A 23360-nucleotide genomic window follows, 5' to 3' on the forward strand; every position below is an offset into this window, starting at 1 on the left:
CGAACCCCCCCCCCCCCCCCGCCTTCTGTCTTCTTCACTCTCCTTTTTGGACTTCAATAAACCCAAACGCGATGACACACTACGGAAGGGTTCAGCCCGGTAACAGTGTGCCAATTTGGACCAATTTATCAGCAATTCTCCCAAAAACTTTCCACAATTAATAGAGCTCCTCTGTGCTGACCCACATGAAATTAAAGCAAATGTCAATAGTTTACACGCAAAACAGCTGCTTACCTTATATTTTAATTACTATACACAGTAACCAAGATAATGGGTGAAGCCTTTGATCAAATGGTATGATTTGAAAATTATCCTGAAGCAGGTGAAGTTCAGAAGACGACGACGACGACGACATCTTGTACGATCATCTTGGGATATTAACAGCTTTTGAGCAACTGCATCCATTTACACCTATTTTATAAATTAATTTGAACAAATCAACACTACTGCGTTTTCGAATTAAAACGGAACTTTTGCTACGTTTGCACCTCCCGTCCAGACTACAACGGTGAAAATGAAGACCTAAAACGGAGAATTTTGAAACGTGACTTTAGAAACGATTACACAGCCGCTCACGCTCGGCTCTCTGATTGGGTCTTATAAGTCATGCAAAGTAGAAACACTATGCTACTGACCGGGTTTTTGACTTGGTATTTTTATTAAAATATTCTGTACCATGTAATCTGCCTACGCTTCGCCGTTTACTTTGCGATGACTCCCAGTCTGTGTTCCGCCGCCACACTCCCGTGTTACATTCAGTACACTCAGCTCGTTATTGGTGCAAGCAAAAAAATAAATAAATAAAAAAACTGGTCTGATACTTCGTCTTTATTTATTTATTATTTCACCAAATGTTTTGTAACTACGGATTAGACCATCTGCTTCATGTTTACACTGGCACATGTATGTTGGTCCAGTATAGAGTGATCCAGCTGCAGTTGGCAGCAGCGAGAAAGGGCTGCCATGTAATCCTTGCGGGAAATGACTGAGTCTGGTGGCTTTGACAAGAGCGATATAGTGACCGTTTCTGGTTAAACAAAAAGGAACTACATACTCTCTAAAAAAACAACAACAAAAAAAAAAAAAAAAAAGTTATTTTTCTGTAGGGATCCTTTCCACAATGTTGTCAGACACTTCTGAGCCTGTGGCAAAAACGAGCACTTTACTGGATGTACTGTTGACTGCAACACGCTGGCTCAATACTGGACCAATCTGAAAAGATGTTGTCCCAATAAGTCTAAAAAAATATCTAAGTTACCCTTTAATTCCAATTATGAGCGCAGATTCCAACGTAACTTACATAATTTACATAACATAAACTTATTAGACATTATAAAAATTCTCAAATAGTGGCCAAATAGAGAACCACACATTTTCTCTTTTTTAAAAAAAGATTTAAGGTGCCGTTAATAAACGTCAAACAATGTCTGACAAAAGCCTGCAAAACGCCTATGCTTCCTTGTAGGCTTTTATTGTGAACCACTGAGTAGAGTTTCATTAACAGCAGCTCAACACCATGAGAGAAAGAGGCTAGGTAACGTGACCACTTTTTAAGTTAGAAAAGGATGGGGGGTGAAGGGGGAGACACTCGCCTTGTTTCCTGTCCCAGCACAGCAGATGCCCAGAGCCATGGCAGCTCCACAACGGACATGAGGGTTGTAGCTCTCTGACAGAAGAGACACCACACTAGGACACTGCTCAGGGGTCCTGCAGAGAGACAGAGAGAAATTAAGAGCGAGTCAACAAGAAGCACTTGAAGTTGACCATTAAAAGATACATCCAGCACAGATACTTTGGAATAAAATTAAATATTACAGCAGTAGTGTGGATGTGTCACCAACTAGTTTATATGTTTTCACATTTTGATAAATCACAACTACTGTTTGGCTGTGGCACAATAAGTGCAGGAGCCTTTTTATAAAATATATCCATTGTGGCCACAAGAATTTTATGGCTAAGAGCTCCACTTAAGTGATGGATGAGGTGATTTGTCCCATATAGTGTAAAGAGTTTTGATGCCTCAAGCAAAAGAGCCACATGAACCATAACCATTACAGTTCTCTTGAGATGACTATGATGGGGAACGTAACATAATTTAAAAGCCTGAGATTTGCATCAATATAGAGCCAATATACAAAATAACATTAATTTTGATGCCACATGTGCATTTCCCCACCGGATCTATAGGCTCACTGTTCTATGTCAAAGGGGAACTGGATGAGACAGAGTTAGACAATTTAAGGTTTCTGAGACAGGGCTAGACAGAGTGTAGAGAGAAGAAAGAGAGAAGTAATAAAAGTGAAAAGGCTTGGGTGTGAAATGCAGGCTTTGATTTATGTCTCTGAAAACTGTCCAAGACCTTATGCATTTTCTCCCAGTGGTGTTGTTGTGGAATAGGAGGAATAGAAATCACAGAGCCAAACCATTTAAGCCAAATCTTTGGCTCCCAATTGCAAATCCTGTGGCTCTACATGATTTCTTTCCACCTCTTGTTTGTTTGCCAATTATAAAAAACAACCCATCATTCAAATTGAAATAGTCAAGATTACAGGATTGTAGTAGTAAGAAAAAGCACATAAAAAGGCATACCGATATGAGGAACGTCTACAAAAGACTACTCCACTTTATGTTCTGTTTACTGTATTAAAAATGTATTATGAATCAGACGGCTGCAAGAATAAGGACCACAAACACACAATTATTAGGAACTTCAAGTGAACTTGATGGGGTCTAAATGAGGGGCCTTAAGTGGGAAGAAAACACTTCATTCATTCAAACTGTGCTGTTGTTTGCTCCCAAGCCACAATGAGATACTCTTCAATCAGCGCATGCCAGATACTGGCATAGCTTAGGTGGCTGACACTAATTCAGAGTCTTGTTGCATTAGGTTTAGGTCACTGGTGAAAATGCACACACATATGCTAGTATCCGGATATCAACAAGAAAAACAACAACAACAAAAAAGATTAACAAGATTTAACAGTGTTTCCCATTTATTAACGAGACAATGGCGGCCCGCTCCAGTCTAATTTGGCCTTTGGCATCCAACTCGAGACAACCACTTTTCTTTTGAGGTAACTCCGGTAACATTAACTGTCCGTTTCCGTCACTCATTTGTGAGAAGGCGATTAAGCTAGTCGCACCTAAATTTGGAGTGCACACATATTAAAGGCTTTGAGGTAAATCCACTGTAACGGACAAATGTAAACTGACAGGCAGGTCAGCGACTTTATCCTGTCATTGTCTCTCTTTACAAAGACAAGTGTTGTAGTATGAGAGTCTGACCTGAAGAGGTGCTGTGAAGTCTTCATGTTATGCGATATAACACCGGGTTCTGTCACATGCAGAAATACTCAGACGATACTGTGATAGTTGGCTGCATCAAGAATGGACAGGAGGAGGAGTACAGGAGCCTCGTAGAGGACTTTGTGAGGCACCCCCAAGACCAAGGAGATGGTGGTGGACTTCAGAAGGAAGAAACCACATCTCCAACCTTTGTCCATCGAGGGGGTCGATGTGGAGGTGGTCAGGACTTACAAATATATGGGGCTGCAGGTGGATGACAAGCTGGACTGGACAGAAAATATGGACACTCTCCACAGGAAAGGGCAGAGCCGTCTGTACTTCCTGAGAAGACTGGGGTCCTTCAACATCTGCAAAAAACTGCTGCAGATGTTTTACCAGTCTGTGGTGGCCAGTGTCCTCTTTTATGCTGTAGTTTGCTGGGGAGGAAGCAGCAAGAAGACAGAGGCCAGTCGACTGGACAGACTGGTGAGGAGAGCTGGCTCAGTGGTGGGCTCAGAGCTGGACTCTCTAGTGACAGTGGCAGAAAGAAGGACCCTGGACATACTGCTGTCCATACTGGACAACACCCACCACCCTCTGCACAACACCTTCATCGGGCAGAGGAGTGTGTTCAGTGGCAGACTGCTGTCCCAGCCCAGCTCCACCAACAGACTTAAAAACTCTTTTCGTCCCCCTGGCCATTAGACTGTACAACAGCTCCTAGTCATGGCAGGGAGGACAATAGACAAAAGAACAATTTCTACCTCCATCTGCACTCCATTTGCACTGTTTTACTGTGGCTACTGTTATAAGTTATTTTAATTTTAATTCTATTTTAATATAGGTTTAATGTATGTTTAATGTGTGTATGTTTCGTATGCTACTGGATACTTGAATTTCCCTCAGGATAAATAAAGTATATATCTATCTATCATGAGATCCACATAATATAATTTAATCAAATTGGGTCGGACTTGATGAATTTAGCGCGAGGATGCACACGTGACAATGTCCTGTTTTAAAAATAAGATGTCTATACAGTATGGAAATAATATTAATTGGATTATTTTCACAAAGAGTATAAAACAAGTAAAAAAACAACAACAAAATGTTAGGGAAATTATTCATTCCATTTTCTATACTTTGATTTAGGGTTGCCAGAAAATTTGTTGACTTTTGTTGCTGTTGCATCACCATTTATAGCTATACAATGGGTTCATGATCAAATAGTTTACTAGAGCACAACATTTCTTACAAGAGTGCAAAGTTATCCATAGACAGCACCAAATGAATGCATTTAACTTTAAAATGTACAAAATTTTCTTTCTTCGAGAGGGTCTGAGGCCCACCCACCATTGCCTCTTAAAATCCTGTGGGAAACACTGTCTAATAGTCACGTTTAGTGTTGTGGGTTGTCTTGAATTGGTCCAACAGAGATATTTAATTGGAAAGAAAAATGGAGAAAAAAACAAAACATATACAGGGTTGACGTAATTTGTTTTATAACCAAGAATGTTTTCTCACAATTTGCTTGGGAATGGTGGTGTTGATAACACCGGCGCTATCTGGGCCTGACAGATGAGCTGATTGATTATTCGTGCCTCTGAATTTCACAGAAAGGTTTTGGTCTGCCTAAAATGGCCATGGGGAGTCAGTCAACCGATAAGTACAAGGTCTACCTATTTGATTTGTCAGTTTGTCTTGTAGGTAGCATTATAATCAGCGGCACAAATCTCTTTGTTGCGAATGCAACCTCACGAAAAAGTCATATTGTACTGTTCCAACAACACTTCACTGCAACAAAAGTCTGTTTGCAGTTTTGTACACAGAACTAAAAGCCCACCTTTAATGTTTGTGACGCTAACCAGCTAATTGACATTTGTATATTTATTCCATAAATATAAAAATAGTGAAACGGACGGCAATCGCTATTTACATAATTGCATTAACCATTTCAAAATACAGTGCAGCTGTTTGAAACCCTTTTCAAATTACTGTACTGCATATAATTCAAACGCACTATACAGTAACACAGTATAGTACTGTATATAAAATATAGCTTAGTGTAGTTTAAGTTACAATTAAGCTATAGCATCAAACAATATTGTGCGGTTTACATATACAGTAACATCTGTAGAGCAAACAGGCTACTAAACTACACCTTGGCGCTGGTTTCAGTGCATTTCTAAATAAAATAATACATTTTTGAATTAAACGAGCCTGAAAATAAACCATAGGCTATCAAGGCCAAACTGGCAGCAGAGTTTAAAAAAAAACAAACTTATTCATAAAATATTCTCATTCTTTTCCATGTTTTGATATGTAAAAGACCCAAAATATAGACTGTAAGCAAACTACTTGATTATTAAAAGCTAATTATTTAAACTAATTATTTAGACTAGACTACTTTGTATACCAATGATTCTGTCCCAAGCTTTTGGAACCATATGAGCAGTTTATCACTGTAACCCTGATCACTATAAGCGGTTTCTTTCCAGTGTATGTTCACAATGTACAATAAGGAGGGAAAACAGAAAACTCAAGGATTTGGGTTAAGCCTCCATCTGATTTGAACCAATAAATAGCCTCAATAAAGCCCTATATATGATGTCTAAATATGTATAAGCTTTCCTTGGTTTTGTGTTTAGTCCTGTGCATCAAAATAGTGGCATGTTCTCAAAGTATTATCTCCACGGATCTGTTGGGAATTAGAAGCTCAGCTCAAACACTACATGAGGATTATCGAAATCACAAATGGCAATCATTGGGAGATCTAAATCACCTTTCAGTTTCACATTCAGGGATAGAGGTTAGGCTGTTCTGGCAGTCTGATGATGCCCTTCAATCCATATTTGGATATAACCTGACTGAAGCCACCAGAGCCATCTCAATCACTGACCTGATCAACATGCAGGTTGTGAATACCCGCCTTTGCAGCAAAAGCACGGTGTCCCGTCTATCCATTTTAGGATGAAAAAATATGTAGGTTTATTTGTAATAGGTAGACATTGAGACATAATTCACTATAAGTTTTGAAATTAGAAGGGCACTACGGTAATTTGAGCCATAACTTGAGAAACCTGGCTTTTTTAAAATATATAGTTTAACCTAAAGCTTGTTCAAACCTTCAGCAACCAGCAAAATGGAAGAACTCAGACGAAAAGAAGAAATCAATATCCAGCATTTGTTTGTCTGAAAAGGCAGGGAAGCAATGAAGTCTGTATTTCAAGCTGTAATCAACTTAAATATCCTCTTAATGTGTGGTCGAGAATCTCAGATAAAAACACATATTTGTCCTAGAAGCTGATTGCATGTAACGTTTGCGAAGATTTGCAAACACATCTTAATCTAAAAAAAAGGTGGGGGAAATTCTGGTGAACTCCAACACCATGATTAATACCATGATTGAGAGAACAATGAGACAGCAAGTAATGCAACTAATGTTAGCTAAGTTGTGGGTTAGCAAACTGTCTGGTAAAGTTGCTACTGCAAAGCTAACATGCAGAGAGGATGAGATGGTCCTAGAGCCAGCACAGCAGCTCCAAACAGTGATACTCACAACTCTCCTGCTACTATAGCTAACATCACTACAGCAGCATGACTTCATAACTATAAGCTGAATGTAAGTGGGCAAGCCATTTAACTTACCTGACACACATATCATGGCAGGGTTCGTGGCACTCTTTATTTTCCATTTACAAAGCCAGGGCTAAGTACAAACACTTATTTTACTTTATTTTCAGAGCACACACAAGGAGATATTCGCTGAATATGACAAAAAGATTGGATTAGAATCCCATACCCCACTTTTAATCTTTGGAAAAGAATAACCATCTTGTCCACCATGACCTCAATGCAATAAAACCTTGTATAAAATATGTGCTTTAAGACTTTATTGGTCATACGTGCCAAATTAAAAATATTTACTTTAAAAAGGTTACAATAATGCCCAAGGTTTTTAACTCGATTGGTTAATGTACTGTACATATGTGCATGCCTCACATTTATTATATTGTGAATGGCAGAGGCTGATACAGCTGAAATAACCCACTGTCCGTCTACAGGTCCAGGCAATGCCCTGGGAAGTCTCTCTCTCTCTCACTCACTCACTCACTCACTCACACACACCCCCCCACCCACCCACCCACCCCAGAAAAAGAAGCAGGAATACAGCTTAGCTAAATAAATTATAGATGTATTTGGTCACATGAAATGTGACTGTGGTAATTACTAGTGCACTCTCTTTGTAAGGGAGCAGATATCATTAGCTAGCTACCTGTCTGTTACAACCAGTCACCCAAATACACAATGAAAGTACCTGGACAATGTATAAAACAAGCCAAGAGACTGCATGCCTTTTATAGTTAACACATAAACCCAATTAAAAATTAACCAATATCTGGCAATGGGAATTGAGAGAAGCTGTAAGTAGCAGCAAGAGAACAAAATTATCATAATACAACCTAACACTAATAAAAGTTTCAGAGGTACAATAACTGCTGATTGCTACAGCAGATTGAAAGTGTGCAAAATGTGTAGATCTGACAAATAAGGTTGCAATCTGAGCCAGCATGACTGGATATCATTCAAAGATTTTGCCTTTGTGGCGTGCATTTGATGCGATGTGAGCAGGAGTCAGCATACTGCTAGCTGCACACATTCAGCTGTTTGCTGCATCAAAATAAATAAATAAAAATCAGAGTCTTTGTTCTTTTTGTCATTTTATTACAATGTTCCTCAAATGTCGCTTTGGATAAAAGCGTCTGCCAAATGAGTAAACGTAAATGTAAGACAGTGAAGATTGCATGGCTCAGATTTTTCCCTGTAATCACAGTGGGTCAGCTCGTAGTCTGGTTGTTAGCACCAGCTGTCAAAAATTAGCATTGCACTTAATTTTTTTTTTGACATTTGACTTACAGCATGAGACCACTCCTGGAACTGAATGTACTAAACCCATTTGAAAAGGGTGACCAAGGGAGGGGTTTTTGGCACCCAAAGTAAATTAGGGAGCATGTTTCAGCTAAAAAACATTTGGTCTATGGATTGTTCCTTACTTGGAAACCCAAGGGTAAACAGATCCAAGTCGGGGGTTCCTGGCTGTATTTCTCACATTTTCTTGTGAAGAATCACTCATCATCTGGTTACTGTAAACTCCAGAGATCGCTTATTCTACATATTTTAATGTCCTGCATTTGCTTTTGCTGAGAAAACACAATTTGACTTGGTATGGCAAGGAGATCAAAGGAAAAACCAAATATGGGTCAAGTTTCAAACTTAATTATCTAGATGAAAACAGTGTATTTAAAATGTCTTTCTTAGCCTGAAAATTTGAGCTTATAGAGGAAGGAAGTACAAATTTTCAAGCACCTTACCACACAGAAGGCTTCACCCTGTACACCACTACTACATCCCCACCACTGCTTGCTTCGAACAGAGGAGAGAACAGAAAGTGACAAATATAAACAGTGGGACGGCTGTGTGGAGGGAAATTACCTCCCAGAACCACTGGCACGTTGCCAGCACGAAGACATTCATCTGTTTTGTACAGAGTCTGGCTCATGGGCAAGCCAGAGGGGAGGGAGGGGAAGAGAGAGCGAACAAGACGGGAGAGAGTGCAAGCTAATCACAGGCTGTGAACGAGAGGCAGCGAGTGGGAATGGGAGAGAGGTAGAGAGGAGCCGCAACATCTGAAAGTTTTAAACCTGTGATCGATGTAGGTGATGCGAAGCAAGACTGGGGGTTCCTCCAACATGTGGAAGGAAAACAAATTCCACATCATGGACTACTTCAAGCAGAGACAGATTTAGGTTTTGCCCGCTGAGGGAGGGTTTCTCCCATTCTCCGTCACATTTTTATTTGGGGAGGGTGGAAATATAAAGATGAGATAGGAGAGTTTAAAAAAAGATTGAGGTGTGCAAAGATTGCACTGCACTGTTCTCCTGCCACAAAATACTGCTTTGTGTTTATGGAAGTTAAGACATAGCGGCGTGGAAAAATACTCTCAATCCCCTCAGAAACCATCATAGAGAAAGAGTTGAAACATCAACGTGGAACTTAAATGTACAACAGATGTTGACTTCAGGAGCAGGTAAGAAACTTAACAGTGCCAACTGACACTTGTTTTGTTTTACATTTTTAAAATATGAACAATATATCATTTTGCGCAATACATAGGTGTGTACATCTCTTTACACTTAAGTACCATAGGTTTAGACTTGAGAGACATGTGGATCTTTCATCATAGGTTTTAAAATTCCTTTAATATATTTAAATGACTGACATTTTTTTTTTTTTTACGTAATCGTGTATGTATATATAAGGAAATGTAAACTTTTCTTTATTTTCCAACCAAGTAAATTTCTTTACCATAATGTGGAAACAATGGTCGCCACACAGGAAAGACCCTCTTCATTTGTTTTAATAAACATCTCGATATTATGCAATCACTCAGACAAATAGGGTAAAAAAGGTATCACTGGTCATTTAACAGACCTGTTTGTTATTTTAGGTGGACACAGTGGATGACAAGAGTATCAACGGTGTAGGAATGTGAGGACTCCTGCTAACATTTCACTGTGGAAGTACTAATCGTGTTGGGATTATTGTCAGCTATTCCTTTTGGTTTGTACACTGCACAAAAGGGATGAAGCATCCTGTGCACTGACCCTGAGCTGTCCCACCCTACCCCGTGCCCTTGCCTGTGGGACCCAGTGACCATGCTGACCGAGTGTCCAACACCAGAAAGATCAGAGCCCCGACCCACGCTAAGGCCTGCTGTAGCCTCTGCAGCACTATGTCTCAAGCAGTCGTGGCTCCACTCGAGGGGAACAGCTCACAGTCAGCAGAAGATCCAGGGGATCAGCTGCAATGGGCTTCCCTGCTTATTATCATGGTCATCATCCCCACTATCGGAGGAAACATCCTGGTCATTCTTGCAGTGTCACTCGAAAGGAAGCTGCAGAATGCCACCAACTACTTTCTGATGTCGCTTGCCGTGGCTGATCTGCTGGTGGGACTCCTAGTGATGCCGATTGCCCTCCTCACTGTTCTCTTCAGTAAGTTTACCACAAGCCCTTGTGTTTGTCGATCTCTGACACAAACATGTACAATACAAAAGCAATAAATAATTGACTACCAAAAGACACTTGCTCACTGTCCACAAATTCCTTGACACCAATTAATGAAATATTGACCAAATGATGAATGACATTACATTTATACTTAGCTAGGTTTGAAATGTTTTAACCCATGTGGGTTGACCAGTTTAAAAAACAGCCCAATCCAGCAACCCATTACTAACAAATGTTCAAAACAATAATGTTTTAAAGTGAGTGAGTGTGTGTCTATGGGGTGAGGGCATTGCCAGATATAGACATTTTACAAAGAAAGTCCCTTATTTCATTGGAAAATTGTATTGAACCTTTATTAGCCTTACTAATCTACAAAACACCCCCAACAAAAACAGGCCAGCATACTTACGTGTAGCAAAGGAGGATATAAATAGGCTGTGAGCAACTCTAGATACAATCGCAACTATCTCTAAACAAATTATTCTAGATGAAATATAACGAGATGGTGGACAATAAACATCCTACTTCCTTTGGCAGTGCTGTGGTAGCAGTTGCACAGCTTGGACTGAACTCCTGGCCTAGGGGATCATTACCCATAGCAATAAATTCCAGCAAAAACAGTTTTATTTTACTTCCAGTGCTGTGTAAATAAAGCTGCACAAGAACTGATTAAGGCCCCTATTGTCTATGTTTTACTACAACTTCAAAATACAGAGCTACGGCCAAGCTATTATTCCCCATTAATTCAATTGGAGGATGATGAGCCAGATCTTAATTATGTTGCACACACATAGTACAGTATAGTGTGACACAGGGCCATCTGTATCCTCTCTCTCAAAACTGAATGCGTTATACTGAAAGGCCTGCGTAAGTCAAACTGGTCACAGGTGCTGCTTTTGTCCATCTTATCTTAAGGTAGAGGCTACATAGGTAAGATCCGTGCAATTAATTATTATATCTGTGCTTGTAATGAATAAATCTATCCATGTCTGCCTACCTGCTGTCCACATTCAGATCCAAAGGTTTATTCTCAAGCCCTTATACAAATCCTATTCCTTAGGTTGAGAACCCATTCAGTAAGGTGTGAAAGCATTCCTGCATGCTCAGTTATCTTTGTGACTGATAAAAGTTCAGCTTCATTAAAAATACACCAATTTGCTTTTTGGGGTTGGTAGACTTGTAGAGTGAGGTGAAAATGTTGAGTGAATCTATATGTACATAAGTACACATAACACGTAATAACATAAAGCTGCCCCCTAAAAGTCGGTCAAGAAGACTCCAAGTAGACTTGCATTTTATCAGGGTAATTACAACCCTTTTAGCAAAGTCACTGTAATCAGAGCAACAGCACGGCAGGCTAAACACCTTACAAATCATGTCTCAAAACTAACTCTAACTACTCTAATTAATTGATGGAAGTAGAGAAAGGTAATGGAAACGGAGGGCGCACCAGGCAATGCTACTCGTGTCAGTTTGCTGGTGTTTGATGCTCTCAGCTCCAAAGCTAAATGTCAGATAACCACTTTTGAAACAGAGCAAAGCATTAAAAAGTGGGTCTTACAGGACATTACGGGTCTAAATTAGGCTGATATAGGAGTTTAGTGGGGCGTGGATGCTCTCTAGGTGCACTGAACTGACACCAACTGGGCAGGGGAGTGAATAACATTTCTTATATGTGTAGGTAAAGTTCATTGAAGAAAAGACAGAAGTAATAATGTTTACAAAAAGAAAAATCTGTAGACAAGAAAATGTGTGAACCACTGAACCACAAGCACATGACAAATGAATATGCCAAAGACAGGTTATACTGCCAATACCAGCAGAACATGACTGCCCCACACTGCAGCAAACACCACAGCCCGATGGAACAAAACTACCACAGCTGACAGAGACATGGGTTTAGATAAATTATCTAACTAACTGCAAGACCACAGAGAGTTCAGTAATCATGAGAGGGTACACAAAGTTCAAGAAGCTTAAGTTTAAACCTGAAAGCACAAGGCAAAAATGGGACTGGACGGTAAGGACTGCCAGTCATTTTCCACATGTGCTGGGCAGATAAATTAAAACATATCATAGCTTCTCTACCCGTCTATTCTCTTCTCTCTGGGCCAAAGCTTTTTTGCGATGTGCTATATGCTTATATGACAATAAGTTTTCAAAACCCACAAAAGAGAATAAATATATATATTTATATATAATAAAAAAAATAAAAATACTACAAAACATAAGGATACCTCAGCATAAAGAACATTTTCAGCAGACAGACATCGGGAAGATAATCAGCAAAAATGTATACAAATTGTGTTGTGTTGACAAATTGACTTGAGCATTCCTTCCAAAGAAAAAACTATGTATAATATAATCATTTTGACTTATTCACCTAAACTTGTGCTAAGTGACAAACAAAAATTAGGAATTATTGATGCAGATAAGTTTTGTAAGTCACAAAAACAACAACAAATGTAATAAATATAATACAATATGATGAATTCCTATATTAAAAAAAAAAGGCACTGACCACAGCCTTATGTAACCAGAAATTGCTGGACATACATTACCCTCTATTTATCTATGCTGGCATTTGGTGGAACAAGGACATTTTCAAATGCAAACCATAAAACAACAATAATGAAGCTGCTTTTGATTTCCTTGCTACAAGTTCTTAAATACAACATAAACACAGATACCTAGTGTTGGGCTGTTTCTTTTCTGCAATAATTTCAAAAGGGATATGGATATGGACAGAGGGTTTTAGTATTATCATCATCCCTTTACAAACTCAGTTGCTCCAATGCAGAAAAATTTTAGTTTGTATGTGTAATAGACATAAGGGCAATTAACCAAAGTTTACTCAAAGTTTCTTAATTAAATTAAACAAAATAAAAGCATGTTACCTACTACAGCTACTTGGACCTTGCAAGCAAAACTGTTTATTCAATATGGCATGGCACTAACACACTACCAAACAGCTAGAGGGACTATGTTGAGAACAAGTGAAGTATTTGTCAATGAACAAGACTTCCAGATGAAACCTCATCAGAACTGTGACTCAAAAATTCCCCCAACTGTGAAAAGAAAGTGGTGCAAGGAAAAGAAAGAGAGGGGGGCATAACAAAAGAAAATTATGCGAAGGAATATTTCCAACAACAGTCATTTTCGATGTTAATGGTTGACGGGACAAAAGCCAGAACAATTACTTGCCAATTTTATGCCTGGAACTGAAAATAAACACTACTGTTGAGTATAGTCTCCGCACATCTACATAAAGAGCTTTTAGCTACATAAACAGTCAGTGAACCCTCCTTTTTCCAGTAAAGTCATTCCTCAGAGAGATAAACAAACACCAATCTTTTGCATGAGTGCTACTTCTAATCCTTTGCCATTGTGGTACATCTCCCATAACTAGTAGTGTGCAAGACCAAATTTTATTTGGACTGAAAAATGGTTAAACCACTGAGTACATTATAAGTTACTAACCATAGTGACACTACCACAGATAAGCAATGTACAAATAAAATTGTAAAAAAACAACAACAGTTTATTGTCTTACTGGACTAAATTCCTTCTCATCTTCTCTTTAGACTCTAAATGGCCCCTTCCGGACCCCCTCTGCCCCATTTGGCTGTTCCTTGATGTGCTCTTTTCTACCGCATCCATCATGCACCTATGCGCCATTTCACTGGATCGCTACATTGCCATTAAGAAGCCAATCCAACACAGCCAGTACAAATCCAGAGCCAAAGCAATGGTGAAGATTGCACTGGTGTGGCTCATATCCATTTGTAAGCATATCAATTCAGATTTCCTCAACTTGACTCCTAAACTTTTACACAACTCTGCAGCAGTCTTTACTTGATAAAGTCATTTTTTCAGTCTGTCTGATTTCTTAACATAAGATCCATGGTTGACCTGGTTTATGGAGCCAGAAATATTTGCAAGATGCAATAAAAGCACAGCAACCTGGTAATACGGTTTGTGCGTCTAAATAAAGCTCAACTATTGTTGTGGCTAATTAGGTGTAAAAACAAATAAATAAATAAATAAAAGCACCAAACCCAAACAGTTTGTTTACTGATGGCAAAATGTTGTTATCTGATCTCAGCAGCAATAGTTAAATGTGTTGTTTCAATAGGAGGGGGGCATTTTCAGAGAAAGGCAGCTCAATTCATATCTGACCAGAACAGATGATCATCAAACATTAGCTGTACAAAGAAGATGGTATGTATGGATGGAACTGTAAAGACTAAACAGTCACAAAGCTTGCACAGATAATCAACGAGTCCCTAGTTGAAAAATTAATAGAAAAGTATTCAGTGAGGGGTTGTAGGGGTGTAGCTGCTGTGTTGTCACGTCTGTTGTTTCAACATTATTCTCCAAAGCTCTTGTATTAACGTTGAGGTTCACAGTTATAAAGGTGTACTGGTGGTTAATTTAAGAGGGATCATAGCAGGCCATGGGTGATTATTTTACTTTGCAATCAAAACTTAGTTATTCCTGACACTATCCTTTTTCCTACTTATGCCATAAACTGAAATGAGTGTTGAAACCATCACATGGAAATAACTCAACTGTCAGGAGTTTATCAATAAAAAAACTAAACAAGATAACTGCCAATGTTTGCCGATACTAACTATTGCCATTTTTCCAGGTATCGCAATCCCGGTTCCAATAAAGGGGCTTAAGAACTACCACCTTCTCAAAAACATCACCTTTAGTAATGACACATGCCTGCTGAAACCAGACACCTTCCAGGAGTTTATCATGTTTGGCTCTTTGGTGGCATTCTTCATCCCTCTGACCATCATGTTGGTCATCTACCTACTTACTGTCCAGGTGTTGCGCAAAAAGGTTTATTTGCTCAGGTCAAAGGTGACTCAGCGCTTTAGCTACCCAACAATCTCCACAGTTTTCCAAAGGGAACATGTTGTGATTTCACCTGAAGTTGAGCAACTTAACATGCTGGACAACAGACTTCACAGGATGCAAGAAAAACCAAATGGAGGCACAACGAACTCTCCTACAGGAGATGAAATGTCCTTTCGGAGAATGTCAACAATGGGCAAGAAGTCAATGCAGACTCTGAGTAATGAGCAGCGTGCCTCAAAAGTGCTAGGCATCGTCTTCCTCCTGTTTGTAGTCATGTGGTGCCCTTTCTTCATAACTAATATTACCTCTGTGCTATGCGCCAGCTGTGATGCTGTAATCACTCGCCTCATGGAGATCTTTGTTTGGGTGGGTTATGTGTCATCTGGTATCAACCCGCTGGTTTACACCCTTTTCAACAAAACCTTCAGGCAAGCATTCACGCGTTACATCACATGTAATTACAAAAACTGTGCGAGTCATGGGCCAGGAAGGCTTTCAAGGACATCAAATGCAGACCGGACCCTTACACGGATTTCATTCAGATCTTCCATGGCAGAAAACTCTAAACTGTTCATGAAAAGGGGAATGAAGAATGGTATTGGATCAGTTAGTTACCAAAGTCCACTGAGGTACAGGCAAGCACCTGTACAATCACCCAGTGGTGTTGTGTTGGACACAATGCTTCTGACAGAAAATGACGGGGGTAAGCAGGAGGAACACGTTAGTTGCGTATAGAAATAACAGACATATGAATCAAATTAAAAGCCTGAACTAAGTGGATCAGACTTAGGGTGCAACTTTTTATCTAAGCATAGCCCCATACAAAATATTCAAAATGCATGATTGCAATCTAATGTCACTCTCACTATGATTGACAAATCGTTTATGTACTGACATTAATTGAGTTGTCAATCACTCCACAACAACAGGATCTAACGTGTTGTCATATGCTGCTGATGTTTAACATCAATGTTTTTTTGTTTTTTTTAAAATAAAAGCAAAACAAGCAGCATTTTGAATAACAATGATTGTTTCAGAAACATAATAGTGCTACTTTTAATCTATGTGTCAAACTCCTCCATTATATATGTAAATATATATGGTCAAAATATTATTCAATGGGCTTTTAAGACAGGCCATATTAGCATCGCGAATTATTAAAGACAGCAAGACAGGTCGTAGTAACCTTGAGATGAACTGTAACAGGTTCAAAAAAATGAACACAGGAGGACATCCTCTATGAAAGGCCAAAAGTCGACAAAGTTCAGGCCTCACGACAGAAATATGAGGAGTAAAGACAAAGATAATCTCAAAACTTTGAATGTAGCATAGAATATATTCCTATGCCATTCTGGTCAACTCTGAATATGCTGTAAACCATCTCAGACCACATGCTTATATTTTGTTAAGGCAACTACAACTCTACCTTTCAAATTGCTTCTTCAACAGACACATAATGCATTGCACTCTTGAAATGATACTAATTGTATTTGCTGGACCTTTCGGAAGCACTCTTGTATGTGTATGCAGCCTGATGTTTTGATATGTTAAATAGGTTTCCAAATAAAAGACTGTATATAAGAAAGAATGAAATCCTGATTGAATGGAAACCTAAATGTGTTCAATAAAATATTTTGTGTTGAACTGAAAGAAACCTGCATTAATTATGAGCACCCATGCTCTTTCAATGTCTACATTCTTGTGTGACTTGCATTTTATCAGCAATTAAAACTGTTTTCATGAACCAGCGCAGACTGAATCACGACCAAATAAACAGCCTCAAAAGATCAGTAAATACCGCAATAATAGCAAGTAAGGATACAGTGGGACAGTGTACTAATATCTCAATACATAATAGTTTAAACAACCTACATTAAACCTAGTTAACAGAATGCAGACAGTGTTTGGTCAATGTGGAAAGAAATATGAGCTTTGGATCAGGCTCCGCTAGCTTGGTATGGGAGTTTGGAGTGTGTCACCATTTTATTATTGCCTAGACCGACCCGGTCTCATTATTAACGAACAGAAACTGTTGAAGACGTTTGAACCTAAAGCTGTACTCCTTGTGTGCAAGTGTGCATGCTGAGGGAGTAGACAGAGTTATCCTTGAGCCATTAGGGTGGGAAGTTGGAGGAAAGGAGGCCAACTGAATTGTTCTGGTTCACAAGTCTTTCCAAACACAGTGAACACTAAGTTTATCTAGCGGCAAACTGATCACGCAGAATATCGCATAGCCTTTTTTGGGCTTAAAAATGTACACCCTGATATTTGTGCACTGGTAAGGCGCTCTGTTTAACACTGCTGTGATCTCTGGTGGTAAATTCACGTCAGCATGAGAGTGATCAATTCCTATAAATAGCCAGGGAAGAAATCTGTGAGTGACAATGACAAGTATGTCCAGCTTCTTAAGTCAGAGGAATACCTTCCATGAAGACCAGGAAGTCATTTTAAATTCTAGACAACAGTGCATCTAAATTCTTCTATCACACCATAGATGTGGTATTAATGTCCAACTGTATATCATCAAGCAGTTCAAAACTAAAATTTAGGGTGATCCATGGCAACAGATACATGAAGAAAGAAAACACATTTGACCCAGAAGATTACACTGGATATTGAACACAGAATACAACAGAATGGTGGAATCCATTTCAGAAATTAATATCTAATAACAGTTTTATCTAGTCTATGTAGGGGCAGATAAAACCCGACCTCACGGTCTTGGCTCCAAAGAAAAAGCCCTCCGGTACATATTGCGAAACTCAGTGTTGTGTTCATATCTCAATCTTACCTGAACAAAATGAAGCCAATGGACTCGACAGCAGCCCTTCTGACGTCATCATTCACGTCACTCACCTTAATTAAGATAAGCATAGCAGTCAAATTACTGAAGCCGATACTGAGACTTCAAGCAATTAACCTCAATGATGTAGCTCCCTTATGGCTCACAGTATGAGGAACACGCTCCATTATCATACCATCTAATAATTTTAGCCTGTATAAAGCTGCCACCTACAGGATGACGAGTAGTTCACACCTTTGAAATATGTTGCATTTTGAAAATGTATCTGAAAGCACAATAAATGGCCTATACATAAATCTTTAAACTGTAATGTGATACTTGTTTCCTTGTTAAAATAAAGTGTTGTAATGCTAGCCCCAAAATGAATTCAGGTGGTTGAAATAATTGGCACTGGGTTTAATTAAAGATTTCTCAGCTAAATGGATTCAGAAGCTTTAGTACAGCATCAGGCAAAAAAGGAAAAACACTAATGTGACATGTTAAAACGGAATAAGAGTCTTATGATTTAAGCACGGACAAATATTACACACAATAAAAAGCAGAATGAAGTATTTAAACATAGCAATAAACCATTTTAAATTATGACACCAGCCGCAGATGTGCAGCCCTATCCATTGTCATCTGCTTCGCTGCCAGTATGATATACCTGTCTTAGTGAAATAAGTGTGTTGTAAAGAGGGCCAAACAGGAAACACTCACAGCGACATGTAGCAGGCGTCGGATGGCTTTGTTGTTACCAGAGCCGCAGTAGGCCATGCCCACCGTGTACATACCAGAGCGCCGCAGGATGGGGTCCTATCATAGACAGTAAAAGAAAGCAGAGCTTTAAGACTTTGTGTCTGGTTACACAACTATGATCAACAATCATCATCTCCCACGCCTTGAGACTCTTACTTTGCACTCTGTGCCAGGAGGAGTCTTATGTTGTACATTAAATACACACAACCTGGGGTTGTATGATGACATACAGGACTCAAACATTGGAACTGCACGTTATACCTCCAAGGTTTATAGAGTGCAATGACCTAGTAAGACACACTGAAATTGTTTTCTTATGCCATCACCACTAGGGCTGAACGATTTTGGAAAATAATTTAATTGCAATTTTTTTTACCAATATTGTGATAGCGATTTAATATGCAATTAATTTTTAAGCTCTTTACCTTCTGTATTATTCAAAATGGACAAGCTGTAAATCAGTGTACAGTATGACCAACACAATATTAGCTAGATTAAACATACACTGTTCTTTCCTGTAGGCCAGACCAGTGATGCAATTAGGTGATGCAGGAATTGCATGAATTATTATTATTATTATGAGAAATGGTGGATAAGAAGTATCAAATTTTAATAATATGAGAAAGATAATTTGGGTCAAGTCATGGAATTAATAATAGGATACAATATCATCAGGTCGGCCTACCTACAGACCACAAGAAAAACCACCACAGTGTATTATACAGTAAGCGCTCAATCCAAAACCCACAGTTTAACCGCCAATTAATGTGTCCTTATCTCAGTTCAAATCTCTTAGGAGTCCATCTTTCTGTATCCCAGTAAGCAGACAAAAAATACTCAATTTAAGGTTCAATTCAAAAGTTGGCCACGAAAATAAAACCAAGTTACGCCTCTTGTGTTTAATAGACAAGCTCAGTAATTCTCCGACAACACCGGAGTTCCCCCGCAGCCTCGGACCGGCTGTAACTCGAGACAGACTAAACCTCTTTCGGATATGTGTGTTTGGTTTGAAACACCGTTTCATAGATATTTCCTGAGCTGACTGGTGGCCGTGTGTGACGCAGGTCGCCACAATACGCTTACCTTACTACAAGTGTCTTTCTGTTTTTCCTGTCCGTTGTTACGATTTCACCCACCACCACCAAGTTACCCGTGGGTGTTACTTTCATTCGCTGTGTGACACTGAAGTTTCTGTAGTGTCAGCTTCTGTCAAGCTTAAGGCCATTGTACAACAAGTCAAGGTACAGTGTACCGTGCGAAGTTGATGCTTCCTCTGCAGACTGTTTTACTATTGGGTGTCATGTGACCAGAGTGTAATCGCAGCCTTTGCAATTAGAAAATCTCATTTTATCACATCGCAATGGTATCGCAAATGCAATTTATCGTTCAGCACTACTCACCACTTCCTTTTCTCTAGGGATTAATCAAGCTCGTATCTTTCACACAATTGTGTTACTCTATGTACATGCTGCACCAATGCAATTAAAACAAAGGACTGGAACTTTCATCATTGCTGGAAAATAAAAACAACTCATGGTGTACGTGACGCCCCTTTTCAGCCTTACCTTGTCTCTGCAGAGGCTTTCAATGAGGGCATCAGCCTCCTCCATGCGTCCATACATGACAAGAGCAATTCCCACCGCCAGACCACGCAAGATCTTCTCGTGCTGTGTCTCCTGAGCATAGCCTACCATGTCCTCGATGGCCTGGGCCGACTTGGAGCCCAGCATGACCAGACCAAGGGCTAGGCCTGCAGCTTCACCTGAGAGGTTACATGGTGTTGTCAGATTGCCGCTTTTTTTTTTTTTTACTTTTGAGGTTTCATGTGTCGCACAGCTTCTATATTTGTTTATTTAAACAAACATTCTTCCAAAAGCACAATTGTTTTGTCTGAATTTTATCTGAATCAGGATAAGCAGGAAGTAATAATACTAATGCCAGATTTTTTTAATGATTTATGTTAAAAAGGTTATTTTTAGTAAGCAGAGTAGTTAGGACCAAAACTGATTAACCACCCTGCAATTCAGAAAACTTTTCTGTTTTGAGATTTAGTCCGAGGCCTACACACCAGTAACAGCATCATCCTGGTACAGGTTGGACTTGAGGAGGTCGTATACATCCTGTCTGGCTGTGCCCAAGGCAGCCAAACCAAGGCCAAGGGCACCACCATGACGGACAATCTGTGAAACAGAAGAACACAGACCATGAGAGATAAATGAATATTCTCTTCTTTCAGCAATCATTTTATGAGTCACATTCCAGTATATATTTGACGATGAACCAGCATTCCAAGTACACAAAAAAACTCACATCATTGCTGGCGTTCTTCAGCTGACTGAGCAGGTAGTCAATGATGTCCCCGCCATGGTTGGCATGAATCAATCCCAGAGCGTACAAGCCTCCTCCCTCCTGGTAGGCAGAGCCAGGGGAGGTGTCTTTAGGCAAGTAGGTGGCCATTAACTGGAGAGCCTCTTTCTCATGACCCTGAAAAACAGCACATTATGTTCAAAAATGAATCTGGAATAAAGTTTGTTACATTGTTTGATTTGCATGATATTTTCTTAGTGACATAAATTTACCTTGTGGATGACGCCCAGACTCGCTGTGGCTGTGAACTTTGCCCAGTTGGTGGCTCTTGCAAGCCATTCCAAGTTTTCTCTACAAGGTCAAACAAACACTTTGAGAAATATACTCCAAGTGACATTTAGACATCCGTTTCTGTTCTGGCAAGCACAATTACCTGAGGAACTGATCACTTGTGGTTCCTGTATGCATGAAAGAGTTGGCTATTACTGTGGCTGTGTGGCACACCGAATTTCGGACTGCATCCTGGAGTAATGGAGGGGGGAAAAGGCTCAGGAGGAAGCTGTAACAGCAAATTCAGGGAATCTGCACAATCTGCAGTTCATCTGACCATGTAAACAATATTATATTCACTTCTTCTCTCTTTAAGCCATTCATCTTGTTGCGAGTCTACATTACCTTTGTGTTTTTGAGAATCATTAAATCTGTGTTGTTATTTCGGATTAGAAACTGTAAGTGCAGCTCAATGGCCATCTCCCCGCTAAGGATTTTAATCATCTTGGCGTTCTGGTCTTTGGGCTCATCTTTCTAATAAAAAAAAAAAAAAAAAAAAAAAGGAAGCAATATGATGATTAGTCGACCAAATAAAAAATTGCTTTCTTTAGAAAATGACAGGGCACCTTGTATCACAAAAATGCTTAAGTACAAAACAATCCAAAAGAGCTTACTGTTTCTGCTGGCTTTCCAGCAGGGGAGCTACCAGCCTTGTCATCTGTCTCCATTGCATCACTGCAACAGACACAAAAAAACAACTTTCAACAATGTTACGTTTCTGTACAAGTTACTAACTCGATGACTCAAGTCTATGTACAGTTTCTGTTAGCATCCCCAGGTGTCTCATATATTCACTCTACTTAATAGTAGTGATGCACAGATCAGCACCGACATCATCCGAATCTGTATGTACACATAAATGATCCAAATTATTTTTTCAGGTTTAGACTGGCACCAGCATGAACATTTCACTTCACCTCTACTGGTACGAAAGGTATTATTGGAGCACCTGTGACAGTGGTATTTGTAGTTATAGAAAATAGATCAGAACCGTCAGTGAAAATTTCATAAGCCTTTGTGAACATGAACAAGCCACCATGCTTCAGCCTAGGTATTAGTGGGTCCTTGTTCTCTTCCCACCTGTCTTTGTCTGATGTGGGCACAGTGCCTATATTTGTAGAGCCGGGGACTGCAGGGATAGGTGTTCCAACGGTCCGCAAGTTCTGGATGACAGAGGAGAGGAACTGCTGGCTGGCGCTCTCATACAGGTCAAAGCAGATCTGATAGGCCATCAGCAGGTTGTCCTCCTTCACTAGTTTCTCCAGGATGTCGCTCACAGCCTGCGGGTCGTCCAGGAATATCAGGCACTAGAGAGGTGAAGAGAAAAAGTGATTGAAGAGGGACTTTAGGTTCTAACTTTGACTTTTCAGTTGAGTTCATACAAGTGTTTCTATCCTTTAGCCTAAACCCACTGATATAAGTGGGGAGGACAAAATAATAGAAAACACCTGTCAGTATAACAATACAGTTCAACAGCACCACAAAACAGCAGCCTCCATAATGAACATGAAGTTGAATAAACACTTCTCTAAAATAGTTAAAAACAACAACTGAACATTATAACCTTCATGAAGGAAGGATTTATTGCAGGACTGTTGTATTAGACTGCATTGGTTTCAACTAGGTGTAGCTAATAAAGTGTTTACCACAGCAGAATCGAACTCCAAATCTTTAAACACTGCAAGTGGTCACAGAATTATATAATTATAAAATTACAAAGTGTAAAAGAATCATCAAAAATAAAATTCACAGACAAATTATGGCTGAACAACTGGTTCAAAAATAATCAATATTCATTATTATAACTTCATGAACGCAAAGAGAATGTTTCCTAAAAGTACTCTTACAAATCAGGATTTGTGTTGGAGAGAACTTAAACTCAATCAAAACTATTATACTAAATAGTGACTCAACAGAAGATATTAGAACCAATCTGTCAAAAGAAGGACATGTATTCA

At 39.4% G+C, this 23360-nt stretch overlaps 2 protein-coding genes across 3 annotated transcripts in view; one reads left to right on the forward strand and one right to left on the reverse strand.

Annotated features, from left to right (window-relative positions):
• psmd1 (proteasome 26S subunit, non-ATPase 1) overlaps positions 1 to 23360 on the reverse strand; it is a 50235-nt gene that overhangs the window by 23547 nt on the left and 3328 nt on the right. Inside the window, exons 7-17 of the mRNA XM_046049295.1 lie at positions 22483 to 22709; positions 22017 to 22077; positions 21748 to 21876; positions 21506 to 21594; positions 21345 to 21423; positions 21076 to 21249; positions 20834 to 20945; positions 20331 to 20527; positions 18727 to 18822; positions 18016 to 18080; positions 1593 to 1707 (exon numbers count right to left, since the gene is read on the reverse strand). Of these exons, the coding sequence (XP_045905251.1) occupies positions 1593 to 1707; positions 18016 to 18080; positions 18727 to 18822; positions 20331 to 20527; positions 20834 to 20945; positions 21076 to 21249; positions 21345 to 21423; positions 21506 to 21594; positions 21748 to 21876; positions 22017 to 22077; positions 22483 to 22709 (1344 nt within the window). The remainder of the gene's footprint in view (positions 1 to 1592; positions 1708 to 18015; positions 18081 to 18726; positions 18823 to 20330; positions 20528 to 20833; positions 20946 to 21075; positions 21250 to 21344; positions 21424 to 21505; positions 21595 to 21747; positions 21877 to 22016; positions 22078 to 22482; positions 22710 to 23360) is intronic.
• On the forward strand, positions 8889 to 16874 carry htr2b (5-hydroxytryptamine (serotonin) receptor 2B, G protein-coupled). 2 transcript variants are annotated; one of them, XM_046049297.1, is made up of 4 exons: positions 8890 to 9373; positions 9794 to 10340; positions 13940 to 14140; positions 15007 to 16874. In XM_046049297.1, the coding sequence occupies exons 2-4, from the start codon at positions 10079 to 10081 to the stop codon at positions 15957 to 15959; spliced, it is 1416 nt and encodes a 471-aa protein (XP_045905253.1). In that variant the 5' UTR covers positions 8890 to 9373; positions 9794 to 10078; the 3' UTR covers positions 15960 to 16874. The 2 variants fall into 2 exon arrangements, with proteins under 2 accessions (XP_045905254.1, XP_045905253.1); XM_046049298.1 differs by lacking the exon at positions 13940 to 14140 and having other exon boundaries at positions 8889 to 9373.

This window comes from Micropterus dolomieu, linkage group LG05 (genome assembly GCF_021292245.1).
Source record: "Micropterus dolomieu isolate WLL.071019.BEF.003 ecotype Adirondacks linkage group LG05, ASM2129224v1, whole genome shotgun sequence".
Lineage (NCBI taxonomy): Eukaryota > Metazoa > Chordata > Actinopteri > Centrarchiformes > Centrarchidae > Micropterus > Micropterus dolomieu.